The sequence below is a fragment of the Anopheles coluzzii genome, chromosome 2, assembly GCF_943734685.1.
Source record: "Anopheles coluzzii chromosome 2, AcolN3, whole genome shotgun sequence".
Lineage (NCBI taxonomy): Eukaryota > Metazoa > Arthropoda > Insecta > Diptera > Culicidae > Anopheles > Anopheles coluzzii.
The window spans coordinates 32,101,028-32,125,228 of NC_064670.1; the positions used below are offsets into that span (position 1 = coordinate 32,101,028).

The 24,201-nt window shown below is 49.9% G+C and overlaps 7 protein-coding genes across 11 annotated transcripts; 4 read left to right on the plus strand and 3 right to left on the minus strand.

Annotated features, from left to right (window-relative positions):
- Nucleotides 1–180: 180 nt before the first annotated feature.
- Nucleotides 181–4,198, plus strand: LOC120948538 (protein FAM161B). The gene is made up of 3 exons (XM_040364976.2): nucleotides 181–2,426; nucleotides 2,498–2,742; nucleotides 3,376–4,198. The coding sequence occupies exons 1-3, from the start codon at nucleotides 726–728 to the stop codon at nucleotides 3,896–3,898; spliced, it is 2,469 nt and encodes an 822-aa protein (XP_040220910.2). The 5' UTR covers nucleotides 181–725; the 3' UTR covers nucleotides 3,899–4,198.
- On the minus strand, nucleotides 3,958–5,254 carry LOC120948542 (uncharacterized). Its single transcript, XM_040364981.2, has 2 exons — nucleotides 5,035–5,254; nucleotides 3,958–4,955 (listed from the first exon to the last, which is right to left on the minus strand). The coding sequence occupies exons 1-2, from the start codon at nucleotides 5,148–5,150 to the stop codon at nucleotides 4,319–4,321; spliced, it is 753 nt and encodes a 250-aa protein (XP_040220915.2). The 5' UTR covers nucleotides 5,151–5,254; the 3' UTR covers nucleotides 3,958–4,318.
- A 23-nt stretch (nucleotides 5,255–5,277) lies between these two features.
- LOC120948540 (uncharacterized) lies at nucleotides 5,278–6,764 on the plus strand. The gene is made up of 4 exons (XM_040364979.2): nucleotides 5,278–5,570; nucleotides 5,638–5,773; nucleotides 5,843–6,119; nucleotides 6,228–6,764. Exons 1-4 carry the CDS (start codon nucleotides 5,389–5,391, stop codon nucleotides 6,518–6,520), a joined length of 888 nt encoding a protein of 295 aa, XP_040220913.2. The 5' UTR covers nucleotides 5,278–5,388; the 3' UTR covers nucleotides 6,521–6,764.
- Nucleotides 6,753–8,720, minus strand: LOC120948541 (transmembrane protein 192-like). The gene is made up of 5 exons (XM_040364980.2): nucleotides 8,473–8,720; nucleotides 8,281–8,399; nucleotides 7,836–7,968; nucleotides 7,477–7,756; nucleotides 6,753–7,390 (listed from the first exon to the last, which is right to left on the minus strand). Exons 1-5 carry the CDS (start codon nucleotides 8,506–8,508, stop codon nucleotides 7,164–7,166), a joined length of 795 nt encoding a protein of 264 aa, XP_040220914.1. The 5' UTR covers nucleotides 8,509–8,720; the 3' UTR covers nucleotides 6,753–7,163.
- Nucleotides 8,721–8,844: 124 nt separating this feature from the next.
- Nucleotides 8,845–10,920, plus strand: LOC120948539 (eukaryotic initiation factor 4A-III). The gene is made up of 3 exons (XM_040364978.2): nucleotides 8,845–8,934; nucleotides 9,139–9,562; nucleotides 9,659–10,920. Exons 2-3 carry the CDS (start codon nucleotides 9,427–9,429, stop codon nucleotides 10,723–10,725), a joined length of 1,203 nt encoding a protein of 400 aa, XP_040220912.1. The 5' UTR covers nucleotides 8,845–8,934; nucleotides 9,139–9,426; the 3' UTR covers nucleotides 10,726–10,920.
- Nucleotides 10,921–11,251: 331 nt separating this feature from the next.
- Nucleotides 11,252–19,847, plus strand: LOC120949233 ((E3-independent) E2 ubiquitin-conjugating enzyme UBE2O). Of its 5 annotated transcripts, none has more exons than XR_005751032.2 (6): nucleotides 11,252–12,200; nucleotides 12,356–12,609; nucleotides 12,682–15,560; nucleotides 15,656–15,877; nucleotides 15,952–16,250; nucleotides 17,015–19,847. XR_005751032.2 is itself a non-coding variant. In XM_040366399.2 (6 exons), exons 2-6 carry the CDS (start codon nucleotides 11,655–11,657, stop codon nucleotides 16,197–16,199), a joined length of 4,149 nt encoding a protein of 1,382 aa, XP_040222333.2. In that variant the 5' UTR covers nucleotides 11,252–11,509; nucleotides 11,576–11,654; the 3' UTR covers nucleotides 16,200–19,847. The 5 variants fall into 5 exon arrangements, 4 of the variants coding, with proteins under 4 accessions (XP_040222333.2, XP_040222334.2, XP_040222336.2 ...); XM_040366399.2 differs by having other exon boundaries at nucleotides 11,252–11,509; nucleotides 11,576–12,200; nucleotides 15,952–19,847; XM_040366400.2 differs by having other exon boundaries at nucleotides 11,252–11,492; nucleotides 11,576–12,200; nucleotides 15,952–19,847.
- Nucleotides 19,434–20,515, minus strand: LOC120949234 (peroxisomal multifunctional enzyme type 2-like). The gene is made up of 2 exons (XM_040366404.2): nucleotides 20,408–20,515; nucleotides 19,434–20,228 (listed from the first exon to the last, which is right to left on the minus strand). Exon 2 carries the CDS (start codon nucleotides 20,187–20,189, stop codon nucleotides 19,854–19,856), a length of 336 nt encoding a protein of 111 aa, XP_040222338.1. The 5' UTR covers nucleotides 20,190–20,228; nucleotides 20,408–20,515; the 3' UTR covers nucleotides 19,434–19,853.
- Between the last annotated feature and the right edge of the window lie 3,686 nt (nucleotides 20,516–24,201).

Sequence of the window (24,201 nt, forward strand, 5' to 3'; positions counted from 1 at the left end):
CCCTTCCCCTCCCGCAAAGGACGCACCCTGTCTCGAAGGTGATAACGTATAAACTAACGATGACGTCGCCGATTGGCTTTGATTTTCCAATCAACACACGCGCCACAGGAAATCCCATCAAACCCGCGGCACGGTAAGTGCCCCTTTTCGCCTTTGAGGCCCCGCACTGGTAGAGGAAAATGCTCTCGGGAAACACACAGCGCTTTGCGCAAACACCAATCGGAGTCGGAGCCCGAACGGTTGGAAAAACGAGCCGTTCGGAGTCGGTCGTAGTTTCCGTTACCATAGTGCGCCAGGGAGTACACAACAAACAAAAAGCGCTGGTTTGGTTTTGCTGCCAGTGCGAGTGTTCCAGTGCAAATTCCAGTAGCGGATAGTAACGAATTGTGCTGCAGTGTTAAAGCTGCTTTGAAAAGAGGCTAAAATTTGGGACCTTTCAATTTGGAAACACCTGTCAGCAAAGGATATCAAGCTTCGGAGCATCCAGCAAGACGAGAACCAATATTTCCAGGTCATCCCGCTCGACTCAACCTTAAAACGTGCAAAAAACGATGTCATCCGAAACGGTTTACGACGTGGCAATGCTGCCCTAAGCACACGGCAGGCTCTCGTGCCTACCCGAACCTTCCGAGCGCTCCAGGGTGTTCTAGATTTCTAGAACATTTCGCGCCCCTCACACACACACACAAAAAAAACGCCGTCCAAACTCGGATCATTCGTCGACCATGTCGGGACAGCACGGTCGGTCGGTGTTTGTGAACTCCTGCATCAAGAAACCGCTCAGCCCGTCCAGCAAGCGGCCGAACCCATCCTTCCTGGTGCCCCAGTGCAGTCTCGACCGGGGTCTGGAGGATCCGCGTACCCAGCAAGCGATGAGCACGATCACGCGCAAGAAGGCATCGATCAAGTGTCCGCTGGCCAGAAATGGCCAGTACCGCCGGTCCAAGTGCTGCTCGCTCACGCACCAGCTGCGCAAGGAGACGGACAGCTTTCAGACGATGGTCCAGTTCTACGACAGCATACCGGATTACAACGAGCTGCTGCATCTGCCGCGCGAAGAGTTCTACTGCCGGCTGAACACGCTGAAGAAGAAGCAGCGCGAGCTGAAATCGATCTGCTTTACGGGGGAGCTGCCGGAGCGCCGGTCCACCAGCTGCCGTCCACCGCTGTCACCCGAGCCAGCGAGCGGTGAAGTTCAAGGGCTCGGCAAGCACGGCGACTACAGGAGCGGCGGCAGCGAGAGTGGTCCCTGTGCCCAGGGCGACGCTGGTGGTGCATCGAACGCAAACGCTCGCCCGGGCGCAGGACTGGCAGAGGAGGACGGTGACTCGCTGCACTCCTGGAGCAAATCGCCCCCAACGGTCGTGGACACGGCGCAGGACAGCAAGGCCCCCCCGGACAGTGCGGCACGCAAAGGGTCCGCCAAGTCGGTGCGCATCGACAGCGGGCCGAAGGAGTGCCACAGTCTGCGGGACGAGCTGGGTTGTGGTGCACGGTACCGTTCCGGCACGCCGTACGTGTCCGATCCGGACGAGAGCAGCGCACCGACGGCGAAGGACGGTGCCACGCCCACCGCCTCCACCGCCACGTGCGCGACACCGACCGCCAGCTCGGACTTTGTCGAGCGGTACGATCGGTACGTGAAGCGCAGCCTGCGCTGCAAATCGGCCAGCCCGATACGTAACCTGGCCAACGTGACCATCCCGCAGCCGTACAAGATGACGCAGCGCGAGGAGGAGCAGCGCACGCTGCAGGAGCTGCTGGTGGCAAGCAAGAGCGCCTTCCCGTCGAGGGAAGCGCTGGCCGACGGTGGGACCGCCCGGTCGACCCAGTTCCGGGCGAACCCGGTCCCGATCACGTCCCGCATACCGCTGTTCGAGACGATCATGGCGGACCAGGAGAACCGGAGCCGGCTGGCCAAGCTGAATGCCGAGATCGAGCTGCAGTCGCAGATTAAGCCGTTTCACTTTTCCGAGCGGCTGAACCGGGGCCACAGTCGGTGCCTCAGCCGGAGCCTTTCGTCGCCGGCCCTGCTCAGTACGGGACTGGAGTCGGACGGGGGGTTGCGTCGGACACGCCACACGTTCAAGGCAAAACCGTGCCCGAAGAAGCTGTTCAGTAGCTACTTTCACACGAAAGCCTGGGAGGACGAGTACTTTCGCCATCTGAACAAGCGGCTACGGGCGGAGGAAATGTTACGGCAAGCCGCCCTCCCACCATCGATGGCCCGGAGGGAGCGGGCAGAGCGCAAGGGCGGCTGTCTGTCGCGTCACTCCGGCGGCGAGGAAACGCAACCGAAGGAACGGCCCGGCTCGTCGGGCAAAAAGTCCAAGCGCAAGCGAAAATCGCGCAAACCGACCAAGCGGCGGAAAAGTGTGGAGGAAAAGTGTGCGGAATACTTTGCGTCCGTGCACGACCCGTCCCGGGTGGGTAGTTTTTGGGATTTGGAGAGGTTTTGGAGGGTTCATGGTTTAATTTACCTCTTTCATACCCGTAGATTCCGTACCCGACGAGCAACTCGAGCTGCAGCAACAGCACGGACAACAACCGTGGGTCGGGCGATACGCCGGCACCGATCTATCCGGTCAACCGGCCGAACCTGGCCGCCACCCTGCGGACGGAATGGTGCCGCAAGAAGCTGCGCGACATGGAGCTGGACGATACGACCGCAGACAGGAAGAAGGCGCCCCGGTTCCGGTGGGGTGTGAAGAAATCGCAAGCCTTTCAAAACCTTAACCTAGAGTAAGTGTACCAACCGATTCCGTGTTCGGGAGCAGGACCTATCCAATTCTGGAGCCTATTTCAATGCTGGAATCGATTCTGATTCCGGAGCCGATTCCGGAATCAGAATCAGCTCTGGAATCGGAATCGACCTGGGAATCGCAATTTACTCCGGTAACGGAATCAGCACTAACTCCAGAATTGAAATAAGTGCCGGAATGAGAATTAGTTCTTGAATTGTAGTGAGAAGTTTGAGAAACAAAATTAGTTCAGGAATCTCCATGAGAATTGATCGTTTACAAGTATTCTAAATTCTTATGGAGATGGCGAAACCGACTCCGATCTCGAAACCAGTTCTGATTTCTGATCCAAATCCGATTCTGGAGCCGATTCCGGAACCAGTTCCGGAGCCGATTCCAGAACCAGTTCTGGAGCCGATTCCGATTCCAGAGCCGATTCCGATTCCAGAGCCGATTCCGATTCCAGAGCCGATTCCGAAGCCATTTTCAGAAACTGATCCCGGACCTACTATCCGAAATCAATTCCCTGAAAACTTCGGAGCTATCCGGAATCGATTCCGACGAAAGCTTCATTTCCCCATCACTAGTTTGAAGGGCGAACCGCTTAACAAATCTGTCCCGCAAACTCTTTCAGCCATACGCACGAGGAAGAGCTAAACCTGCGACTAGCGACCAGGCGGGCCGAGCAGCGGCTACGCCAGGAGGAGCACGCCATCAACATGGAGCTGATGAGGCAGCGCGTTAAGGCGGCCCCACTACTGCTGGAGGGACCGCCACAGTGGGGACCCCGGTTAGGCCATGTGGCACATCGCTGTGCGAGCTTAAACCGCGAAGCGGAACAAACCCTGCACCGCAGCAAGCCACCGGAGGGTAAGCTGGGCAAAGCGATCGCGCAGAAGCTGTCCGCCGGCGGCGGTGGCGCACCCAGCAAGAAGTGTGACTCACCCGTTACATCGTCCAGCACCAGCACCGGGAGCCACCAGGGGCGGGCAGGGACCGGTGAGGATGTGCGGCGGCATCGACAAAGAACCGTAGCAGCGGAGCAGCGTCGTAATGCCGGCAATGGCAGCAAGCTAAGCACGTACTCGTTCGACTCGACCGGCAAGCTAAGCTACAAGGCGTGCGATAGCGAGCTGCTGAGCCTGTCGGATGCGTAGTGTGCGGGCGGCAAGGCGCCCGGTTGGACGGAGCTGGGGACGGATGACACAATCAGATGTAGGGATTTAGTGCGTAGTTGATCGTATGTGTGGGACTGATCACGGCCATGTGCACGTATATTTATTTAATTTCGTTCTGTAAAGGGATTCTCTCTTCCGAGTCCCCGTTCTGTTTTACGGCTGTGTGATTCGATTTGAATTCTCTTCTCTCACCCACACACTCTCCCTTGCAGTGCAGTAGCTTACTATTATTTTTTTGTGACCAAAACTAATTAACAAATAAACATATCAAGAAATGAATTGTTGTTTTTCCAACCCGTACGTTTTGGGTACGTACCAATCGGCGACAATACATAAGTTTAACAGCATATGGCAATACACAAAGCTACTAAAGTACGCGTGACGCATTCAAACAGTTCATCAGCAAAGATCAACGCCGAGCAGCTTTGCTTCGCGCTGCAAACGATCGCGTTCCGCGCGCAGCCGCTTGATCAGGACGGCTTGCCTTTCCAGCTGCCACTCGATCGGTTGCTCCGCCAGTTCCGTATCGGTCATGCGACGGTACCGCAGATCGGTCACCTTACCGTGCCCTTCCCCACGCCGTATGTCGATCAGGATGCGTACCAGCGGCACGTAGAAGCAGAGCAGCACCAGCAGCTCGAGGGCACACACGACGACCACAAACACCTGCGGCGTGATGGCGGGATTCAGTGCGCCACCCGCCCCATGGTCCGGCCGCTCGTACGGAAACAGATAGCGCACCTGGTTCTGCACCGTCAGCAGTATCACATTCCAGAGCGTTGCGATCTGCAGCGGTGCCTTCCGGTAGACGGCCAGCGCCCGGTAGTGGTCAAAGTCCGGCTCGGCCAGCCGTACGAATTCGGCTTTGTTGCGCTCGTGGATCACGTACGTTACCAGCCAGTACACGATGCGCAGATAGATGATGAGGAAGTACACGGAGGACGAGCGATCGGTGTCGCCCGCGGGCTGTGGCCAGCCGGCTACCGATGCAACCGTGCCGGCCGTAATGATCACGATGGCGAGAAACAGATGGGCGCTGGGAAGAACACAGATGTTGGGAGCGGGTAGATTAGAGGCGATTTGTGCCTGCTCGTGGCTAGAATACCCAAACCTACCTGAACAAGCTGATGACAAAGATTGGACGAAAACGGGGTTTACCCTCCATCAGGCATGGGGGTGAGTACAGTTTGGAACTGTTGGACTGCGGCGGCGTATCGGAGTGTGTTGACATTCTCGCGCAGTACGGTGAACGATCGAGCTTCACCGGATAATGGAACCGCGTGGTCGCGACAGTGGCTGACAGGTGAACAGTCGCTAGGGAAAGGGCACCGGTGGCAAACAGTGAAGGAGGGGAAGGGTTATTAGAAAATGGAGATTTTTTGCAGACGTACGATCAAATGATTGTCATGCTTCAGTTGTCAGTTGATCGATAACCTCCGATCGTGAGCGAAGGCAAAAAGTGGTACAAAATGTCGACCTCCTTTCTTACTCGTGGTTTATCGTCGTTTCTGTTTAAATCGTTTGCGATCGGTTCGTCCAGCGTCGCGGGTCGAACTGCCGGTCCGAACCAGTCCCTGTTCCATTCCACCAGCAACACCGAGCCGGAGGATTCCGTTCGGTTTGATAAGCTAGAAACGGTGCCCAGCGCATGGTACGGTGGCAATGTGCATCTTACCGGAAAGGATGAGGAAGAATTGATCACATTCCCTTCTTTACAGCATCCAACTGTTTGTTACCCTTACGCTGACGATCATTTCGGTGATCTACACACTTCAGCAATGTGATACCACCACGGTGTGTGTGTACTACTACATGCTGCTCTACCTGCGTGGCGTCTATTGGGCGATTGTTTATGTAAGCAATCAGACAAAGGGAACTCCAACCCAACAACCCCCACCCTAAGATCTCCTTCTTCTCATTTAGCTAATCCATCTGTACACTAAAAGCCGCCACCAAAGCCTGAATCGCTGCGGCCACCATACGTTCGCCGCGAGGGTACACCGGCACAAGAAATCCAGCCTGCAGCTGGTAACGCTATCGAACATGGTGCTGCTAACGGTACACACCGCGATGGGTCACGGCTTTGGGGAAACGTTTATGCAACGATGCTTTGTGGAGGGCTTTTCGTCCGTTGTGTTTGTAGCGTCCTTCACCCTGCTGGAGACGATGGTTATTGTACCGGTACAGCTATCTTACATCGGTAAGCAAAGGGCGTTCGGCTTCTGGCGATAAGATATAAATGGTGTGTAATAATCACAACACTCATGCAAACCACACACCTTTTCTTTTGCCAACCCCAAAACAACAGTTCAAGTTCGCGTGTTCAATCTGACCCGCCCAATGCCCGACGCACAGCACAGCGCTAACGATCTGAGCTTAAGATTGTGCCCGACCGAGGATTACAGCGTCAACGACAGCTTCAAGAGCATTGCCGATCCGAAAGAGTTCGTCCAGCTGCAGGCAGCGTTGATAAGTAAGCTGAAGGAGGAGAACGATCAGCTGCACAGCAGGATACAGGAGGCAAGATGTATGGTCGAACTCGCGCCGAACCAATCGCTCAACTATTCGCTGGCGGAGCAATCTATCGTTGGAGGTTATTGATAAGCCGTAAGCATCCCTCTTAAATTGTACATCGCCGTCTCTGCGTAGCCAAAACCAGAGTAGCTTTGCGTGCAAGGACGGTGGAATTTGGCTCCCTTTTTTTACTACACGTGTAGTATTTTTTGAACATATTTTGTTTGTGTATAGTGCGATTCTTTTGCTACACTGCACCGCTATGATCAATAAAGATGGATGGATGATTGTATGAAAACATTGACACACAAACACCTAATTCCATTCGCAATAGTTCGTAAGTATTTATTTAACGACTGTTTCTTTTTATCACTCAGATTCCAAGAGGAATTCTTTCTTAAATACCAATTTTGGAACATATGAATTACATCGAACTAATAGTGGGCACTACTAAACTGACCTGACACACAAAACATGCTTTGGAGAACGTAAGACAAACATACTTTGGAAATAAGAAACTACAATATACTTCCTATGCTCCGACACTAATCGATGGAGAACCTGTTCATAGGAGAGAAGTAGGGATAGTTGCGTAAAGTGCTTCAGTCCAATGTGCATTTCACAACCCACCAACTCCAAGTTTGGTGATGTAGAAAACGAAAACTTTTTTTTTCTATTACCCTGTTCTTAATCCGCTACCATACCAAAAAAAACACGCTCCCCATCCACCTCAACCAGGATACGTGACCGTTCGCACCTGGGCGTTCATTTGCATTATCTTTTGATTCAGCTTCAAGTTGTGATCCTTCAAGTACTTGATCAGATCCGCCTGCTTCTCCAGCAGCTCGGCCGTGCTCAGGCCACGCTGGGTAAGTCCCAACGAGCCACCACTGAAGCCACGGTTGTCCTGCAAAGCGTCCGGCGGTGAAGCGGTACGATTAAATCGCCGTACAGCAGCTAAAATGGAACGGAGAGAGTGAAACACAAATGCTACATCAGCTGCAAAGCTTGGCTTGCGGTCTGGTAGAGTAGGAAATACATACCAATGTAGCTTCCATTGACGATGCACAGCACAACCGTTTCCAACCCGGAGAAGGCGGTGATGTAAATAATCGGGGACAGCAAACCGACCGCGATGCACTTCTCGCCGAATGCGTCACCGTAGTAGTGCTGAATCAGCGTTTGAATCGCGAGCAGGAACGTGTTCCACAGCGACACTATCTGTAGCGGCACGGCTTTGTGCTGGTCGGTCGCACGGTGGAAATCGTGATAGCCGTTCAGCCTTAACTTTTCGTGATGTGCCCGCACGATGTGATCGAACAGCTAAAGGGAGGGAGAAAGGGGGCAAAAGAAGGGTTCAGTTCTAAGCTCCAGTTCCACTGATTACGAGCCGTTCACTTACGTAGGTAATAATCCAAAACGCGGCTCGTAAATAAAGCATTATAAAGTAAGCCTCACATCGTCGGCTATCCTCCCATGTAGCCGCTAGAATGATTCCGGTCAAGGAAATACAGCTCGATATCAGCAGATGAATGCTGGAACAACACAAAAACGGACATTTGTTCCATGTTATGACAAGAACTGTTTCACTGAACACACACAAACAATAATTTGATTTCAGGATTCACATTTTTTGATAACAAAATGGGACTGAATCTTCGATTCGGCTTATCGTATTCCGTCTTCGAATTGATAATCCACCAACGGAACACACCGCAGTCTACGTAAAGTAAACGTATTTCCAAATTCGCACTGCAACTCAACAGTTCGATAAGATTCCGGCCTGATCCGGTCGGTATCAGCAGTTGGAAAGCACACACCACCGATCCACCTATTGCCGCGTTTACCTGAATGCTGGAACGGTGCGGAGCGGTCGAAAGCTGTCGTCATCCTCCGTCGCTAGGATGGGATCGAGCATCGTTCTGCTGTCGTCCATTCTCGATGATTCATCAAAGAAACGTCCACCCTACAATGATAGAAACAAGCGAACGTATTATAACGTAATGACAGCGACCAGCCGCCGTAGAGGGAAGCCTTACCGAGTTTGATGTAAAGTTCCGTAACAGACTGACCATACTACTCCTACGGAACCGATGCCAAACCGACGCGCTGCTGCTGCTGCCAGTGATTAGACGCACACTCGCATACTTCTCATACGGAGGGGAAGATTTCGAAGCTTGGAAAGCAAAAACGAATCACTGTTCCTAATCACGTTAGAACACCCGGAACGCCCGATTGCAGTGGGTCGTGAGTAATAAGTGTTGAGACGAGGGAGAAGACAAAAAAAAACAACCGCACACTATACGAAGCACACCAAAATACAACAATCCGCTGGGTGTCTTTCGCAACCTAACCCAACTGATAAGCAAAGGAAAGGCAAACAACAATCTAGCGACGAACAGGGAACCAACGTCGACGCGTTGTATGCTCGAAACGGGGGGAAACCAAAATAAAACGAATAATTACGCCGCGGTACGGTGCGATCAGCGGACAAGTTTTTGGTGAGCCCTCGATAAAAACAAAAGAATTCGTAATCCTTTCTTTTTCGGTGTGTTTTGACAGCGGTGAGAATGACTGGTGAGAAGTGAGAACAAACTAATAAAACTCGAATTATAATGTACCAAAGACTGAACGATCTGTGCCCCTATTTCAGGGAGACATTTCATCAAAAATATTAATTCTAAATTTTATCACCCTTCAATTAGGTACTTTTCAATTCGTGTGCACTTTTAAAGAGCTCTCCTGCGTTAAGTCGACTCACCACGTGAGAAGCCGAATGTCGACCTCCTTTGACAGCGACCGCTTTGCCGGCAGAGCTGTCAAGAGAGGAGAAAACGCCAAACGAAAATCTTGACATCGATCAACACACGCTCCGCTTTCGGAAAGTTTGCAAAGGGGCAAAGGAAAAGTGTTTTTTATCGGCGTTCTTCTGCTGCAGTAGTGGAAATCAAACAATTCCTTCAAGTTTCCACGAGAGTGCACAAAACCGAAGCATGTCGGGAAGACGGGTGCCGGCGAACGAGGACCTCTCGAACGTGGAGTTCGAGACGAGCGAAGATGTGGAGGTGCTGCCGACGTTCAACTCAATGGGGCTGCGGGAAGAGCTTCTGCGGGGTATTTACGCGTACGGTAAGTTGCATATGCCAGGCTAGAAAGCGGCGAATTTCTCCTCGCCGTTTGACGGACGGGTCAATGCTGCAAGTATAACGTTCGCTTTCTTTGTAGGTTTTGAGAAACCGTCCGCCATCCAGCAGCGAAGCATTCAGCCAATCGTGAAGGGTCGTGATGTCATCGCACAGGCACAGTCCGGTACGGGTAAGACGGCCACCTTCTCGATATCCATTCTGCAGTCGATGGACACGACGCTGCGAGAGACGCAGGTCCTCTGCCTGTCCCCGACGCGCGAGTTGGCCGTGCAGATACAGAAGGTTATCCTCGCGCTGGGAGATTTCATGAACGTACAGTGTCACGCCTGCATCGGCGGTACAAATCTGGGGGAGGACATTCGCAAACTGGACTATGGCCAGCACGTGGTGAGCGGCACGCCGGGCCGCGTGTTCGACATGATCAAGCGGCGCGTGCTGCGCACCCGTTCCATCAAGATGCTGGTGCTGGACGAAGCGGACGAGATGCTTAACAAAGGCTTCAAGGAACAGATCTACGACGTGTACCGGTACCTGCCGCCCGCAACGCAGGTGGTACTGATTTCCGCCACCCTGCCGCACGAAATCCTCGAAATGACCTCCAAGTTCATGACGGACCCGATCCGCATCCTGGTCAAGCGCGATGAACTGACGCTGGAAGGCATCAAGCAGTTCTTCGTGGCAGTCGAGCGGGAGGAGTGGAAGTTCGACACGCTGTGCGACCTGTACGACACGCTGACCATCACGCAGGCGGTCATCTTCTGCAACACCCGGCGCAAGGTCGACTGGCTGACGGAGAAGATGCGTGAGGCCAACTTTACCGTCAGCTCGATGCACGGCGACATGCCGCAGAAGGAGCGTGACGAAATTATGAAAGAGTTCCGGTCCGGCCAGAGCCGGGTGCTGATCACGACGGACGTTTGGGCGCGCGGTATCGACGTGCAGCAGGTGTCGCTGGTCATCAACTACGATCTGCCGAACAACCGTGAGCTGTACATCCATCGCATCGGTCGTTCGGGTCGGTTCGGGCGTAAGGGTGTTGCTATTAACTTTGTCAAATCGGACGACATCAGAATTCTGCGAGACATTGAACAGTACTACTCCACGCAGATCGATGAGATGCCCATGAATGTGGCCGATCTGATCTAGATTTGTGTGTTATTCTGCTAACACAATTAAACAGTAATTCCCAAACACAGACCCATTTTGTACTACTCATCTGATTTGCATGGCTCCGCCGGTGCAGCACATTAGAAAACGTAATCTTTTAAGCGTGTAATCATACAGCGTATATGTTCTGAAATTTAACAATGGACTTGAAATAAATAGAATCATCCATCAGTACTCGCTGTGTAATAATACATAAAATAATTGCTGAATTGTGAAAGCTTTAACATAAAAAAGCGATTGAACATCAAATTTATCGCGAAAAACACATAACGCAGTGGTATTCAACCACTCTTTGGTTTTCCAATTCTTTATGAATCTGACCTCAATTTTATTTAAACTAACTAAACTCGCATTAGACACTGTTTTTTTTTAATTCATTTAATATAAAGATAAGTTTTGTTTTTATATTGTATACCCTAAAATATTTACAACATATTGCAAATTAAGAACCACTGACTGCAATCCTTTTTAGCAGCCCATTGTCAGTGTTTTCCTTCCACAATTTTCCATTAAAAAAAAAACAGAGTGCGTTTGACGTTTGGAGCAGAAGGAGATACACTCGATTTTTATTGCTGGTGAAACTAGCGAACAAGTACGCCGTGAAGCACATGACAGGATATCCGAAATATGTGCCCAGACTTCCAGAGCTCTTGGTGTGCCGAAATTAGTGGTGTGTTAAAATTGTAGACCGTTTCTGTCCGTTGGAAATCCGCGAAAGTCCTAGGTCCACGAAACAATAGTTGCGTGTGCGTATGACTAGTGTGTATGTGTGTGTGTGTGTGAGCTGTGTAAACAAGAAGAGTTTTTCATCATTGCTTTTCCACGGTAGCCAGTAGTGCCATTAGCGCCCGCCCTGCACATTCACCATTGATACGACGTCGCGTGGTGTTGCGCCCAGTGATAACACAATGGAGAAAGTGAAGAGCGCGGAACGGGCAGCCATCATCAAAAGCCGCCCCAGCCCTAACGAGCAGAAAGCGGTCGCTGCCAACGCCGGGGGCCCAGGATTGAACAGTGACGGAGCGCCTGCCCTTCGATTGCGACCATCGCAGCTATATCATACGCAGCACGGTCAGCAAACGGTGGCCACGGGGCCACTTGCGTCCGATCGGAAAGTTCATACCAACACCACCACCACCACCGCCGTAACACAGCAGCAGCAGCAGCAAGATCGTGTGGAACACGAAAAAGTGAACGACAAAGGAGGAAGGAACGACCGCAGTGAAGAGCGAATGGTGGAGGAGCAGGAGGATGAAGAGCAGGAAAATCAATACTTTTACGAGGATGAAATATTTTGTCTCACCCCCAAAAACGGTCACGTCAAGTTCGGCCTGGTGCTCGACAACTACGACGAGAGCGACGAAGAAACGACGGAGGAGGACGCACCGAAGCGGGGCGAAATCCGTGCCTGCTGGCATCCGGACGGCCGTGAGGAAATCATCAAACAGCGCAAGGTGAGCCAGTCGTTGCCGGTTGCTCTTCGGTGGTGGTCGACTTTGGTCGTCAAATGTGTAGATTATGTAATTTCTCGTCGCCTTTTCCAACGGTTACTTACTTTCGAGTTTTTTTTCTGTCTTCTCATTTTTGTTTTGTGCCGGCACTTGTATAGGTGGGGCTAGCGGACAGGACGCTGATGCCGGGCGATGTGGTGCGCCGAATGGTACCGGTCCGGGACACGCAGCGCGGTTACTGTCACGAGATAACGGTGCGGGCCGATTTACGCATCATCGGCACCAAGTACGTCGTGCGTAATGTGGCCTCCGACCGGCTTAGGCCGTTGCTCTCCATGCCCAAGGACAGTGCCGTGTGTCTAGATTCGTGGGTAGGCAGCACAAAACACATCAACGAGAAGCTGGTCCTTAAGTAAGTGTACCACGCGTGGAGTGTTGTAAGCTCATCACACTAATTCTTTCATTCGCTTGTACTCTGCTCCAGATCGTCCTGCGGCTCACTGGTGGAGGTGTGTCCCGCCAGCGACCTGGGCATGTTTCGCGATCACAATATGCGCTTCCGGCGCGGATTCTTTGCCGAACCACTGTTCTACCCCGGCCAGCAGCTGGTGGGGCTGATGAGCGAGCTGGCCAACGGCAAGTGGCTCACGACGTCGAACGAGATGAAGCTGTCGCGGAAGAACTACATGCTCGAGCGCAAGTTCACCGTCCAGTCGGTGGAACTTCAGGGCGTTTCCGTGCACTGGCAGTGCAAGGTGTCGAGCGAAGACCTGGAGCAGAAGCTGTCCGAGGGCGGGAGTTTGCAGCAACCGCCCGAGTACATTACCGGCGAGGATTTGAAGCGCCTGAAGAAGCTGAACCTGTTCGAATCGTGCATGCTGCAGATAAACGATAAAAACTATCTCAAGCTCGAAGACACGGACATTATCGGCTCGAAGCAGGCGTGGCGCAAAGACATGACCAGCAAGTACCGCGAGCAGCTGCTGCAAGAGAGCAAAGCGAAAGCGAAACCAACCAGCAAAGCGATCAGCGGCGGAGAGGAGGAAAAGAAAGGCGGAAAAGGAACGAAATCGGGCAGCGCGGGTTCGAAGCTGTCGGCGCGCAGTGCCGGGAAAGAGAACGGGGCTCAGAAAGTGTCCACAAAGCTCACGAGCGTGGACAGTGATGAAGGATGGGAAACGGACGAGGAGGGTGAGCATTCGGACGGGGCAGCTTCGTCGTGCTCGGCCACGTCGAAAACTAGCCCGCGCAAGTCGCCCCTGCTTGCGAAGCGTGTGCGCAAGCTGAAACGCCGTCAGTTGGCGGCCGAGTTTGCGGGCGATCGATTTCCAGCGGCCGGCGATGAGGTGGTCACCGAAGCGCTGGTCGTGTACAGCACTGCCACCGTCGTTTGGCAGGATGGTACGATCGAGCCAAACATTCCGTCTACCGAGCTGCGGCCGATCCACCATCTGGACGATCATGAGTTTTTCCCGGGCGACTTCGTGCTGGCGGGCAATACGGATCCGGCCAAAAATCCTTCCTTCCGGGACTACGGTGTCATACAGGACGTTGACCATCACGGGCGAACGGCGCGCGTCAAGTGGTTCAGCACGTACACGTGCACGTCCGAGCCGCAGCCGTCGTACAACGGGGAGTCCGAGGTCAGCGTGTACGATCTGAAGGACCATCCGGACTTCCAGTACCGCCCCGGCACGATCGTGATACGCGTGGCGAACTTTACCGGCGAGGAAGGCGCTTCCACCGCCGGCCAGGTGTTGGACAACTATCCCAACGGTATGGTGAAGGTGTGGTGGGTGGACGGGTTCGTTAGCATGTGCTGGCCGCAGGACATCTTCGAGGTGGGGCAGTACGATTCGGAGAACAACTTCTGGGGCAGCGTGGCCGACTCGGACGCGGAGTCGTGGGAAACGGAGGCCGAATCGTGCCACTTCGGCGACGCGGAACCGGGCTCCCCGTCGTCGGTGGTGCTGAAGCCGCAGCTAACGGCCAACCTGGAGCGGGCTCGGGTGGCCATTGCGCGGCTCGAGGAACTGTTCAACATTAATCCGCACCTGCAGAACCAGGAAATCATGAAGAAGCTGATGCTGGTGTACAAAAAGTGTCGCTTTCTGGATCGGCTGATGAACACGAGCTTCTTCCACGAGCGCCACTTTATGGGGCTGGTGGAGCGGGTGCGCAAGTCGAACAATCAAACCACGGTCGAGCGCATGCAGGACCAGAAGAACCGGCTGTTCAACCAGAGTGCGTCCGGGTCGAAAACGTCCACACCGACGGCCGGTACGCCGGAGTCGGTAAGGCCATCGCTGCAGCAGCGCGCCCTCTTCAGCCCGAGCACACCGACCAGCCCGGCCGTGAGCAGTCCGGCCGGGCGGCTGGAGGAAAACGACAATGCGAACTATAACGTCGGCATCGCGAACATGGAGCTGGACTACGTGAACAACATGTGCATGAAGATGAACGAGAATGCGGACGATGTCGATCTGAACAACACCAGCTCCGTGTTTGATCTGGCCACCGGTGGTGGTGGTGGTGTGGGAGCGGAGTCAGATAAACCAGACCAGGAGGATCGAGAAACGGGCGAGCAGCTGGCGCGGGAGTGCGTTTCCGCTCGGCTGTGTTCGCTCATCAAGGGCCAGCTGATAAAGGTGCTGGAAGAGATCAACGAACGCTACGGGCTGGAGGATCCACTGAAGGAGATCATTTCGGTGGTGGAGCTGAAAACGCCAACCCTCGCCTCAATGCCACCGTCATGGACGCCCTCGCCGGTCGGAACGCCGGACATTCCCGGTAGTGAGCCGGATCCGCTGGCGTCCAGTTCGCCAGCCGTTGCAGGCGCGGACGCGGTACCATCCTCACCGTCCAGCGTCCCGACCGAAAGCTTCCAGATAATCGAATCGGCACCAACGTCCCACAAGTTCCATCTCACCATTTTCCAAACTAGCAACGCACAAAGCTTCTACAAAGCGGTACAGCGCGAACACTGGCTCCTGCGGACGGCTCTACCGCCGGGCGTGTGGGTGCGAACGTTCGAGGACCGGCTGGACTTGCTGAGCGTAATGATCGAAGGTCCGAAGAAAACCCCGTACGAGGATGGGCTGTTTCTGTTCGACATTCAGCTTGGGCTGGACTATCCACGTGCCCCGCCGCTGTGTCATTACATCAGCTACTGCACCGATCGGTTGAATCCCAATCTGTACGAAGATGGCAAGGTGTGTGTGTCACTGCTCGGTACCTGGTCCGGCAGAGGGACGGAGGTTTGGGGCCCGACCAGCACGCTGTTGCAGGTGATCGTTTCCATACAGGGATTGATCCTTGTGGCGGAACCGTACTTCAATGAAGCGGGCTATGAAAAGCTACGGGGTGAGTAAAGGGGGGGGGGGGGGGCACTGGAGGAGAGTACGGGTTATACGGGAAGAATAATAATTTTCTTTTCCTTCTTCGTGTCACAATCGCAGGCTCACAGCAGGGCAAGGAAAATTCGCGCATGTACAACGAAATGGTGCTACTAAAGCTGGTCCAGTCGATGACGAAACTGATGTCCAATCCGCCGGAAGTATTTCGCGAACAGATTTTAACCCACTTCCACGCGTGCGGCCAGCGCATGTACAGCCGGTTGAAAACGTGGATGGAACTGTCCAATGATTGTAACCGGCAACCGAGCGCGTCCGATCAAACCGGTAAGAAATGATTGTTACCCATTTTGTGTGTGTGTTTCTTTTGTGTTCAACCCATTTTGTGCGTTTCTTTTAAGGAACAGCAGCGATCGACGTCAGCGCTGCTGCTACATCCATCCTTGCTTCCAGCGAACAAGAAGCTTCTAGTGCTACGGTTGACTACTCCTCGGAAGCCAGCGCTCGTGCGATTCCGCAGCCGGAATTTCCGCTCATTCCCGCCAGCCGTGGTTTTTGCCTAACTCTCACCGGTCTGCTGGAAGGACTGCAAAAGCAGCTGCAGCAATTATCACCCCTACCGCAGCCAGCGCTTGCGGACGGCAAATAACAAGCAGGATCGGGAAAACGCGTGCACTGTTGCTTTTGGCGCTACGCGTCGGTAGGTTGTGTTGTTGCGGTGCCTCTAGTTTATGCTGCTGCCAAGGCAGCATAGCAAGCTAAATTATTCTACATAACAAAAGAAAGGCACTACGAGAGGAGGAGGAGGGATAGCTTTACTAGTTACATCGTTGAGAGAAAAACAGGCAGTCGATCGAACAAGAGGAAACGGCGCTGTTGTGAAGGTCGTTCCAATGGGTCTACGCTTTCGGCAGTTTATTAAAGGCACAACTAATTTGCCCCATTTGGTATTCATTAGCATGGGTGAGATTGTTATTTTCACAAAATTTTGTTTGCTTGCTTCCGGCACATGTTTTATTGCATCTCATCACACCGACTGAGCAATAGAGTAGAACTGTTATTTATCAATAACATTGCTTATTGGCAGGTTTGCTGCGAGCGACATGCTAAATGCATCCATGGTAAAGCCACTTCTGGTTTCTTGATTACACGGTGTGTCTTTGTCGAGTTCTCAAATTAGTAACATTTAGTTCCTGTATCGCACATATCATCGCTTCCCATTTGTTAGCCTTTATAGTTAATATTAATCGAATCATGAGCTTATTTATACCAGTCATCTAGCTGTTAAATACTTTTAAATATGTGAGCTATTGCTATTTGATCGTTTTTTTTTTCGTAACTTGTATTTTAAGAATTACATTTTGTTCCAGTGCTTTGCTCAGATCATGCTCCCGAACGTGCTCTGCCAAACGTGTTCCGTGCGTTTCTGTGCATCGAGTTTTTTTTCGATTCTTTTTGTTCCAGCCTATGGAAGAAAACTGAACAGAAAAGAAAGCAAAACATTCCATACTATATAGCGTGCTGCAACAGATAGCTATTGCAAAATAGATGGCCTGTTTTGGAAGAAAGCACTATAGATGGTTGCTAAACAACAACAACAAACAACAAAGAGCAAGAAAAAGATAATATGAAACACGAAATCTCATAAAATGCTGTGCCTATAAATAAATCAATTACACAATCCCTACAACAAAAAAACGTATGAAACAAATACGAAAGGATGCTCAGACACACTAAAACACATTACCAAAAAAGTCACGGATAGATGCCCGTTGATAGCCGTTTTAATCATAGTGAGGAGCGATACGAAAGTCACCAAAACGAAAACGAAATCAAAAACCAAACTCTCCTAAACCTTACAATCGTGTGTAGCGAAGAACAATAACCTAGGTCCTATTAAAACTATTGCAATGCACAACTCGCAAGCGAATGGTAGAACTGTTAATACTATATACCTTAGCAAACACTTAACCTTTGACCACCCTTCGCCATGCTGCGGGGCGGGGGATAGAGCTAACTGTTTTAGAGACACTCATGAACTATAGCTTAAACTTATTGAGAAGTTGGGAAAGTTGCGTTTATCTTAACGAGGGTGAAAGCAAACCGCTTCACCTTCATGCGGAGCTATGGCATTTTGCCCGATGGCAAACTCATCTGGCCTAAACACATATGCGAATCTCACTGTTAAAACTGCTCACTATTGGTTCCTTGTAATCCGCTAGCACTTAATTATTATTGGTTTAAATTACTACCGAGAATTTTCCCACTTCGATGGACTGCTTCCATCGCCCTAAAAGGAAGCACAGACGCAAACAAACAAAAACCACATAAACGCACATTAAAGAATAGAAAAGATATGGTACGCTACAATCGAGCGAAGCAGGTTAAAGAAAAACTCTTTTAAAACCACAATCCGAGCCCTTTTAATGCGGAATAGCCGTAAAAAAGCCTAGTTAGCGCCTTTGGGAGTGTGTTGATCGCGGTATACGCAGAGTTTGAAAATTGAAGCGCAGTACGAGCAGACAAATGTAGCATGATAATGGTGGTCGATGTCGTTAGTAGCGCCCCAACCTATGCTGGCTAGACTTGGAATGGCTTAAACGCTTTGCCAAAGCTAATTGGTGAAACAGATTGTGCAACAACATGTTACAGCAAACCAGAAAGACTGTATAATACAAAGGGTCGGAATGCGGGTAGAGGAGCAGCATAGTGGAGAGAGCTTACTGAAGACAGGGAAGTCACACCCTGGAAGATTATTTTTGTTTATCAATATCTGAATCGCTTGATCCGGCGAATGTCCCTCAGTGTGTGTGTATGTGTACTTTATCGTGAAACTACCACCTAACTTACTGGTTGCGTTGCTTAACGTGCATGTACATAATTTCAACAATCAGCGCCAGCGCATTCGTTCGTTTACAGGGGAACTTGTTTATTGCATTACATTGGGTTTGCTCTGAAGAATCATTAGAAAGCAACATTCTAATCCAGCATTTTGGGAGCATTGGTAGCCGGGAGGAAGTGTAGGAAAAATAGCTTATTATCTACCATATATTATGGTAACATCTGGCAGCTTATCAGTTCACGGTTGTGGCACTACCTAACAAACTCAACAAACCCAACGCCCAATCGGATCGCTCGCAGGATCGACTCATTTCGTCACGTTTACGTGGACGTCTGTAATTTAAGGCACGTGATATTTATGTTCTATCTTCACCACAGCACCTCTCTATAAGGTGAGCGAGGTTATAATTTAAAGATGATGGAAACCAAACGAAAGAAAGGAATGAAACCCAGCTAACTACGGTACGGAGTTGGAAATTGAATCGTGTATGAATCGGGTGACGACATATTGTTGAACAATGATACCGCGTTTGTCGGAGTTCTCTGCAAAAAGTAATAACAAAATCGCATAACAATAAAACCAACCAAAAAAAAATGCATCAAAAATTGCGTAATCAGTGTTCGTTTCATATTAAAATTTTGCTTTTTCTCATTCGCAGTTCCATTCGCAGGAAGCAAGTGAAACCACTGCCTAATAGACCACTGTGTGGTGTATCGTTGCAGTGATATTGGCCCGCTGCTTTGCATCTGAGCATGGCTCCGGTCGATGAGCAATTGAATTAATTCAACCACGAGCAGAGCACCACGCGGACAATGCAATCCAAGCGATCGTGCTGGTGATGATGATCGTTTAGTTAGACGACCCGCGGGGAAACGTTCGAACCGCGTCGGGAGCGAAAAAGAAGCGCCAAGAAGAAGCTAACTGACCGGAAATGGGTAGAGTAAGGAACAAGAACACCGCAACGAAGCAAACAAATCAGACTTTCCATAAGTGAAAGTATGAGAGACAGCAGAATAGAGAGAGAGAGAGAGCGAGAGAGTATTTGATTCTGTTTTCAAGCATCATTTAATAATCCTTTGGTACGGGGCGCAATCAACGCGGATGGTGGTGCGTGCGCCCAGTGTTGTGTACACCACCATGTGTCTGCAAATGTTGCGCAGACCAGCGATGTACGATGGAAGGTTGTTAATAAATAGGGCCGGGCGCGCATGATATGGCGGTGGTTGGTGATGCCCGGACGATGCATCAAACCAGAAAACAAATACCGATAGTTTGTTTGCATCCCGTCCGCAGGCGGGGGTGAGGAAGCCGGCTAAGATGTTCCTACGGGTTGCGGGTTGCGTGTGCGTAATGGTATATGCGTGTGTGAATGTTGCAATAAATTAATCCAAGCCCATCGACGGGTGGCATTTTCGATGTTCGCGTGGTACGTGTGACGGTGCTCCGTTTGGTGCGCGGGGCTTACTTCTTGAGTGAAGCAATGAACGGCTCCAGCAGGAAGATCAGCTCGACCTGTCCCTCCACGTCCAGCTTGTCCTGGGCGAGGGCCTCCTTGGCCGGCATGGCACCGGTGCCGAGGGCGAACATGATGTCATCCTCCATGGTAAGGGTGGCCTCGGCCGGACCATCGCCCTCGGTCAGCTTGACCGCCTTCAGGTCCAGCACCCAGGTCTTGACGACCGTGCCGTTCTGCTGGATGCGGAACTTGTACACCTGCTGCACCTGGCGGTTGTTCGGGTCGATGCTCTCCAGACGCTTGGCAATACGCTCGAAGACGGGATCGGACTTGAGGGCCATTTTGCAGATTTTGTTGGGGAGGGTGTTGAGGCTTTTAAACTTTAAAAGTAGAAGAACAAAAAACACGCACACACACACACACACAATCACAAAATTAGTAAAGTAGCACCAAACTCCGGTCAACTGCACGGTTGTCTCGTGTAATTGAGTTAGACCGTTAGTCACTGTTGCACAAAGTTCAATTGGACCAGAGCTGAGAACTGAGAGCGCACACTTACCAATAGCTGACGGACACGCTGGGCTGATGGACAGTACCAAACTGATGAGAGTGTCCCGGATGGACCTGCCTATTTAAACGCAACCCATTGCAACGTGGACGACATGTGTGTGCAAGGGTGTGCAAGTGTATGTGTGTGGGTGTGGGTAGTACGAGATATAGTACGAGAGAGTACGCCGGTGATATGTACCCGTTCGCATGATGGTACGGAGAGGTGCCGTTATCACGAAACGGGGTAACCGCGAGGAGGATCTGCACCAATCCCGACCACCGGCGGGTCGAAAGGGAAGACTTAATTCGATAGATTAGACGACACAATGGGAGATATCGTTGTGAGTTTTTTATTTTTTATTTTTCGTTTGCTCTCTACCCCAACCGGCAAAGGAACAGGTCAAGTCCACGGATGCACAAGCGTATGAACGTGTGCGTTTGTATGTGTATGTGTGTGCGAAATGTGCGAAATGTATGTGTGACTGGATGTGCTCTTCGACCTTTTGGCGGAGCTGCATTTGTGTGAGGTATATGGTTGGCCGGTTACTAAGCATCCGGCGTGTGTTGGACGTCTGGCAGGTGCAATTGCATCCGAAGTGAAGAAGAATTGAAATATGTATGTACTTTTTACGTTTTACTCTCTTTTTTGAATACTTTCCTTTTGTACAAATGAAGCTGGAGGGTTTTTTTTACAGCGTTTGTTCTGTTTCTTATAGCTTAGTGGCTTAGTGGCTAAAATACTGTAGTACAAATTGTACTAAAATTTATCGTTACTTTGAAATAATTTAAACTAAAATTATTCTTTCAGACTGAGAAATGATGAAAGATAAACAACAGCGACGTTTCAGTTCAATTTAGTATGCATATTTTTGCTTTAAAGCGTTACGCATTTCATGTTTATGTACAGGTTATAGTTTAATGCTCAATTATTCTTCGTGGTCGTAAGCAATGGCGTATTAACTCGAGCAGAGTCCCTAAGCGATCACACGAATGTAGGCCTTTTTGAAGTGTTAATCGAGAAATTGTAATTCTAGACTAGAGAAGGATTGAAAAGCAAATTTACTTGTGAGCGGGATCCCTTTTTTCTACGGCCGCTTAGTTTGCGTAGTGCTTAATCCGCCTCTGATCTTAAGGATCATACGTGAATTTACTAACAATAGTGAAAATCTAATCATGACAAAAATAATGAATTTTAACGGATGAGTTTTGGTTTGTATTTCAGCTAAATGTAGTTGAGATTAGTTCAGCTTAGTTTAAATTGTCTTAGCTTATTCCAATTTTTGGCGTCTTTGCTGGAAGTTCAATATCATTATGATGGGTATGCTCATGACTCGATGCATACAGTATATAATTAGTTGAGCTTTTAAGTAGGATGACCCTTTCGTAACTATCACAACACTGGAAGTTGCAGGTGAATTGTTTAATTATTCTGAATATCATCATTTGTTTGAGAGCTACCTCGATTTCAAACGCTTGAACCTCGCCATTTGATTACAATTTCATCACAAAATCTTATGCAACGCAGCTGAGGTTGGTGTAGTTTTCTTCTTTCCTAGCAAAACATAAACGGTTGTTCTTATTTAATGATACAGTTTATTTTTTGCCGCCCCGTTGGATGAGTCTTCTTTTCCAACTGCACCGATTAGCTCACCGGTACCTGGCACCTGGTGCAAAAATAGCAACAAAAAGGAAAAAAACAGCAGTTTACCCCGAAAAAAGCAGCCGACATCGCTAGTATCGCTGCAAGAGTGCTAAGGCGTGGAGCCATAAATCAAAATCAAAAGTCTGCCGATCGTCGATAACGAACTAGGTGCTGGAAGTACACTCTCTTTCTCTTGCCTCTTCAAAGGCCTACTCGACGCGACCGGCGGCCAAGAGATAGTAGATCGCTTTACTACACTAGCCAGCTTTAGTGCTTAATTCATGAAGCAAACTGATTAATGCTTTTGTAATTCTTCTAGCATTAGGAACCACTAGTTTAATTCGTTATAAAATTATGTACCATTTTTATACTAGCAAACCATAGAATACTGATTCAAAGTGCTCTTTTAAATCGATAGAGCTACTATTCGTGTGATGTAAAAAAAACAACTCTTTGCTGACTCGAATGCAGCTGGCTGTATTTCGGCTTAGCCTCGATAAGATAACTTTAAAATAAAGCGAACAAAATACATACTCCCCGTCAGCAAACAAGAGCTAAACAAGCGCCTCTAATCGTACTCTTAGCCAGTGTGCTGAAATTAATTATCTTTTCAATCATATCTCGGACCCGATTTCACCCGAGTTTCTAGTCCTTCTCTCTTGCTCATTTTTTGGGCTGCATTTACTTGTATCTCGCTTCGCTGGAAGTGCATCGTGGCAACGGCTTACTTCACAATCGGCCACGCTTCACCATGTGAAACCAACTCCAAACTTTACTTCCCACCCGTGCAGCGATACTCGTTCGATCTGCAAAAAAAAAAATAAAAAACAGAGATACGGACTCCAATCGCATCGCTCCATGCGCTTTATCAGCAGCACACTAAGCGCTCTGGCTTCGACTAAGAGCTGCCGATAATCGTATCTGCAGCCAGGAGGGGGTTCAGTTTTCGGGCTATCACTTATTTAGCACAAAAACAGCACCGGTACAGGCATTCCCCCTTTTCGGACGGGTGGGATTAGCAGTTGGATGGATATGGACTTTGAGCAAATCTTCTTCTTTTTACACAGATCGTGTGTTTGTTGAATGTTGGCAAGGCAATCTGTTGCCTTCTGACTAATCTCTATTTCGTCTATTTATGATGTTGCAGGCATGAGCTGACGGATAAGACATCGTACAGAACCTGGAAGTGATTGATGCTCGGGGTCTGGAGAAAACATATCCGTAAAATCAGATTCTTGAACATTCGCTTCCGTGCTGGTTGCCGTTCTAACCCAGCAAGAAAGTTATCAAAAACGCACTACATTTAGCTTGATATTAAACCATAAATCTATCACCCAGTGGTAAATTACAGTGAGATTCGTTTAATTACGATATCGATCTTCGATTGCCAGGTATCGTGTGCTTGTTCGGGTAACTCGTTATCACCACGTATTTTGATTGATTAGTTTCGATCCTACTTACACCGTGCTGAAAATGGGCACGATACCAAAGCAAATAATGCACACTCATGTCGTACGTAATGCTAGCTTTCAAGTACGATCGTTATCAACAGTAGATTAAACAGCAGGCAATAGATCGTATTGAGATGAACTTTTACTTGCACGCGGAATAGTTCACTAGGGGAAGCGATTATCTTTTACCCCCTGTTCCCGATAATGTTTGTATCACGTGTGCTTTCACTCGCTCTGTCATCTACTGGACGGTCAATTAGAAAAGTGGATGACCCTAAGGAATGATTAGTGTGGGACGTTGGACAGTGGGGACAGAGCTAGCTGAACTTAGCATTGGTACAATTGCATGCATTACCTGGTCTAATTTGTGGATATTTTTGGTTGTAATAAAATACTTAAGGCATAATTTGGCAAATTGATAATTTATCAGATTACTCAGATTTCGAAATAGAATCAACGAATTATTTGAATGCTCAACTGCATCCATCGATAGAAAAGCTTAGATTGCTTGCACTACTGGCTTCTAGAGGGCGCTGCCAAGCATGCGTTCGTTGGTACGGTGGCAGTATTGTTTGTGAAACTACTGTGTATTATTATCAAAATAGCGCCACAAAAAGGTGGTTTATGTCATTTACACAGTTCTGTAAGCCATATTTAATCTAAATTGTTGTTTCTAAGCATTAACTAAGGCTCCTGAATAGAAAAAAGCTA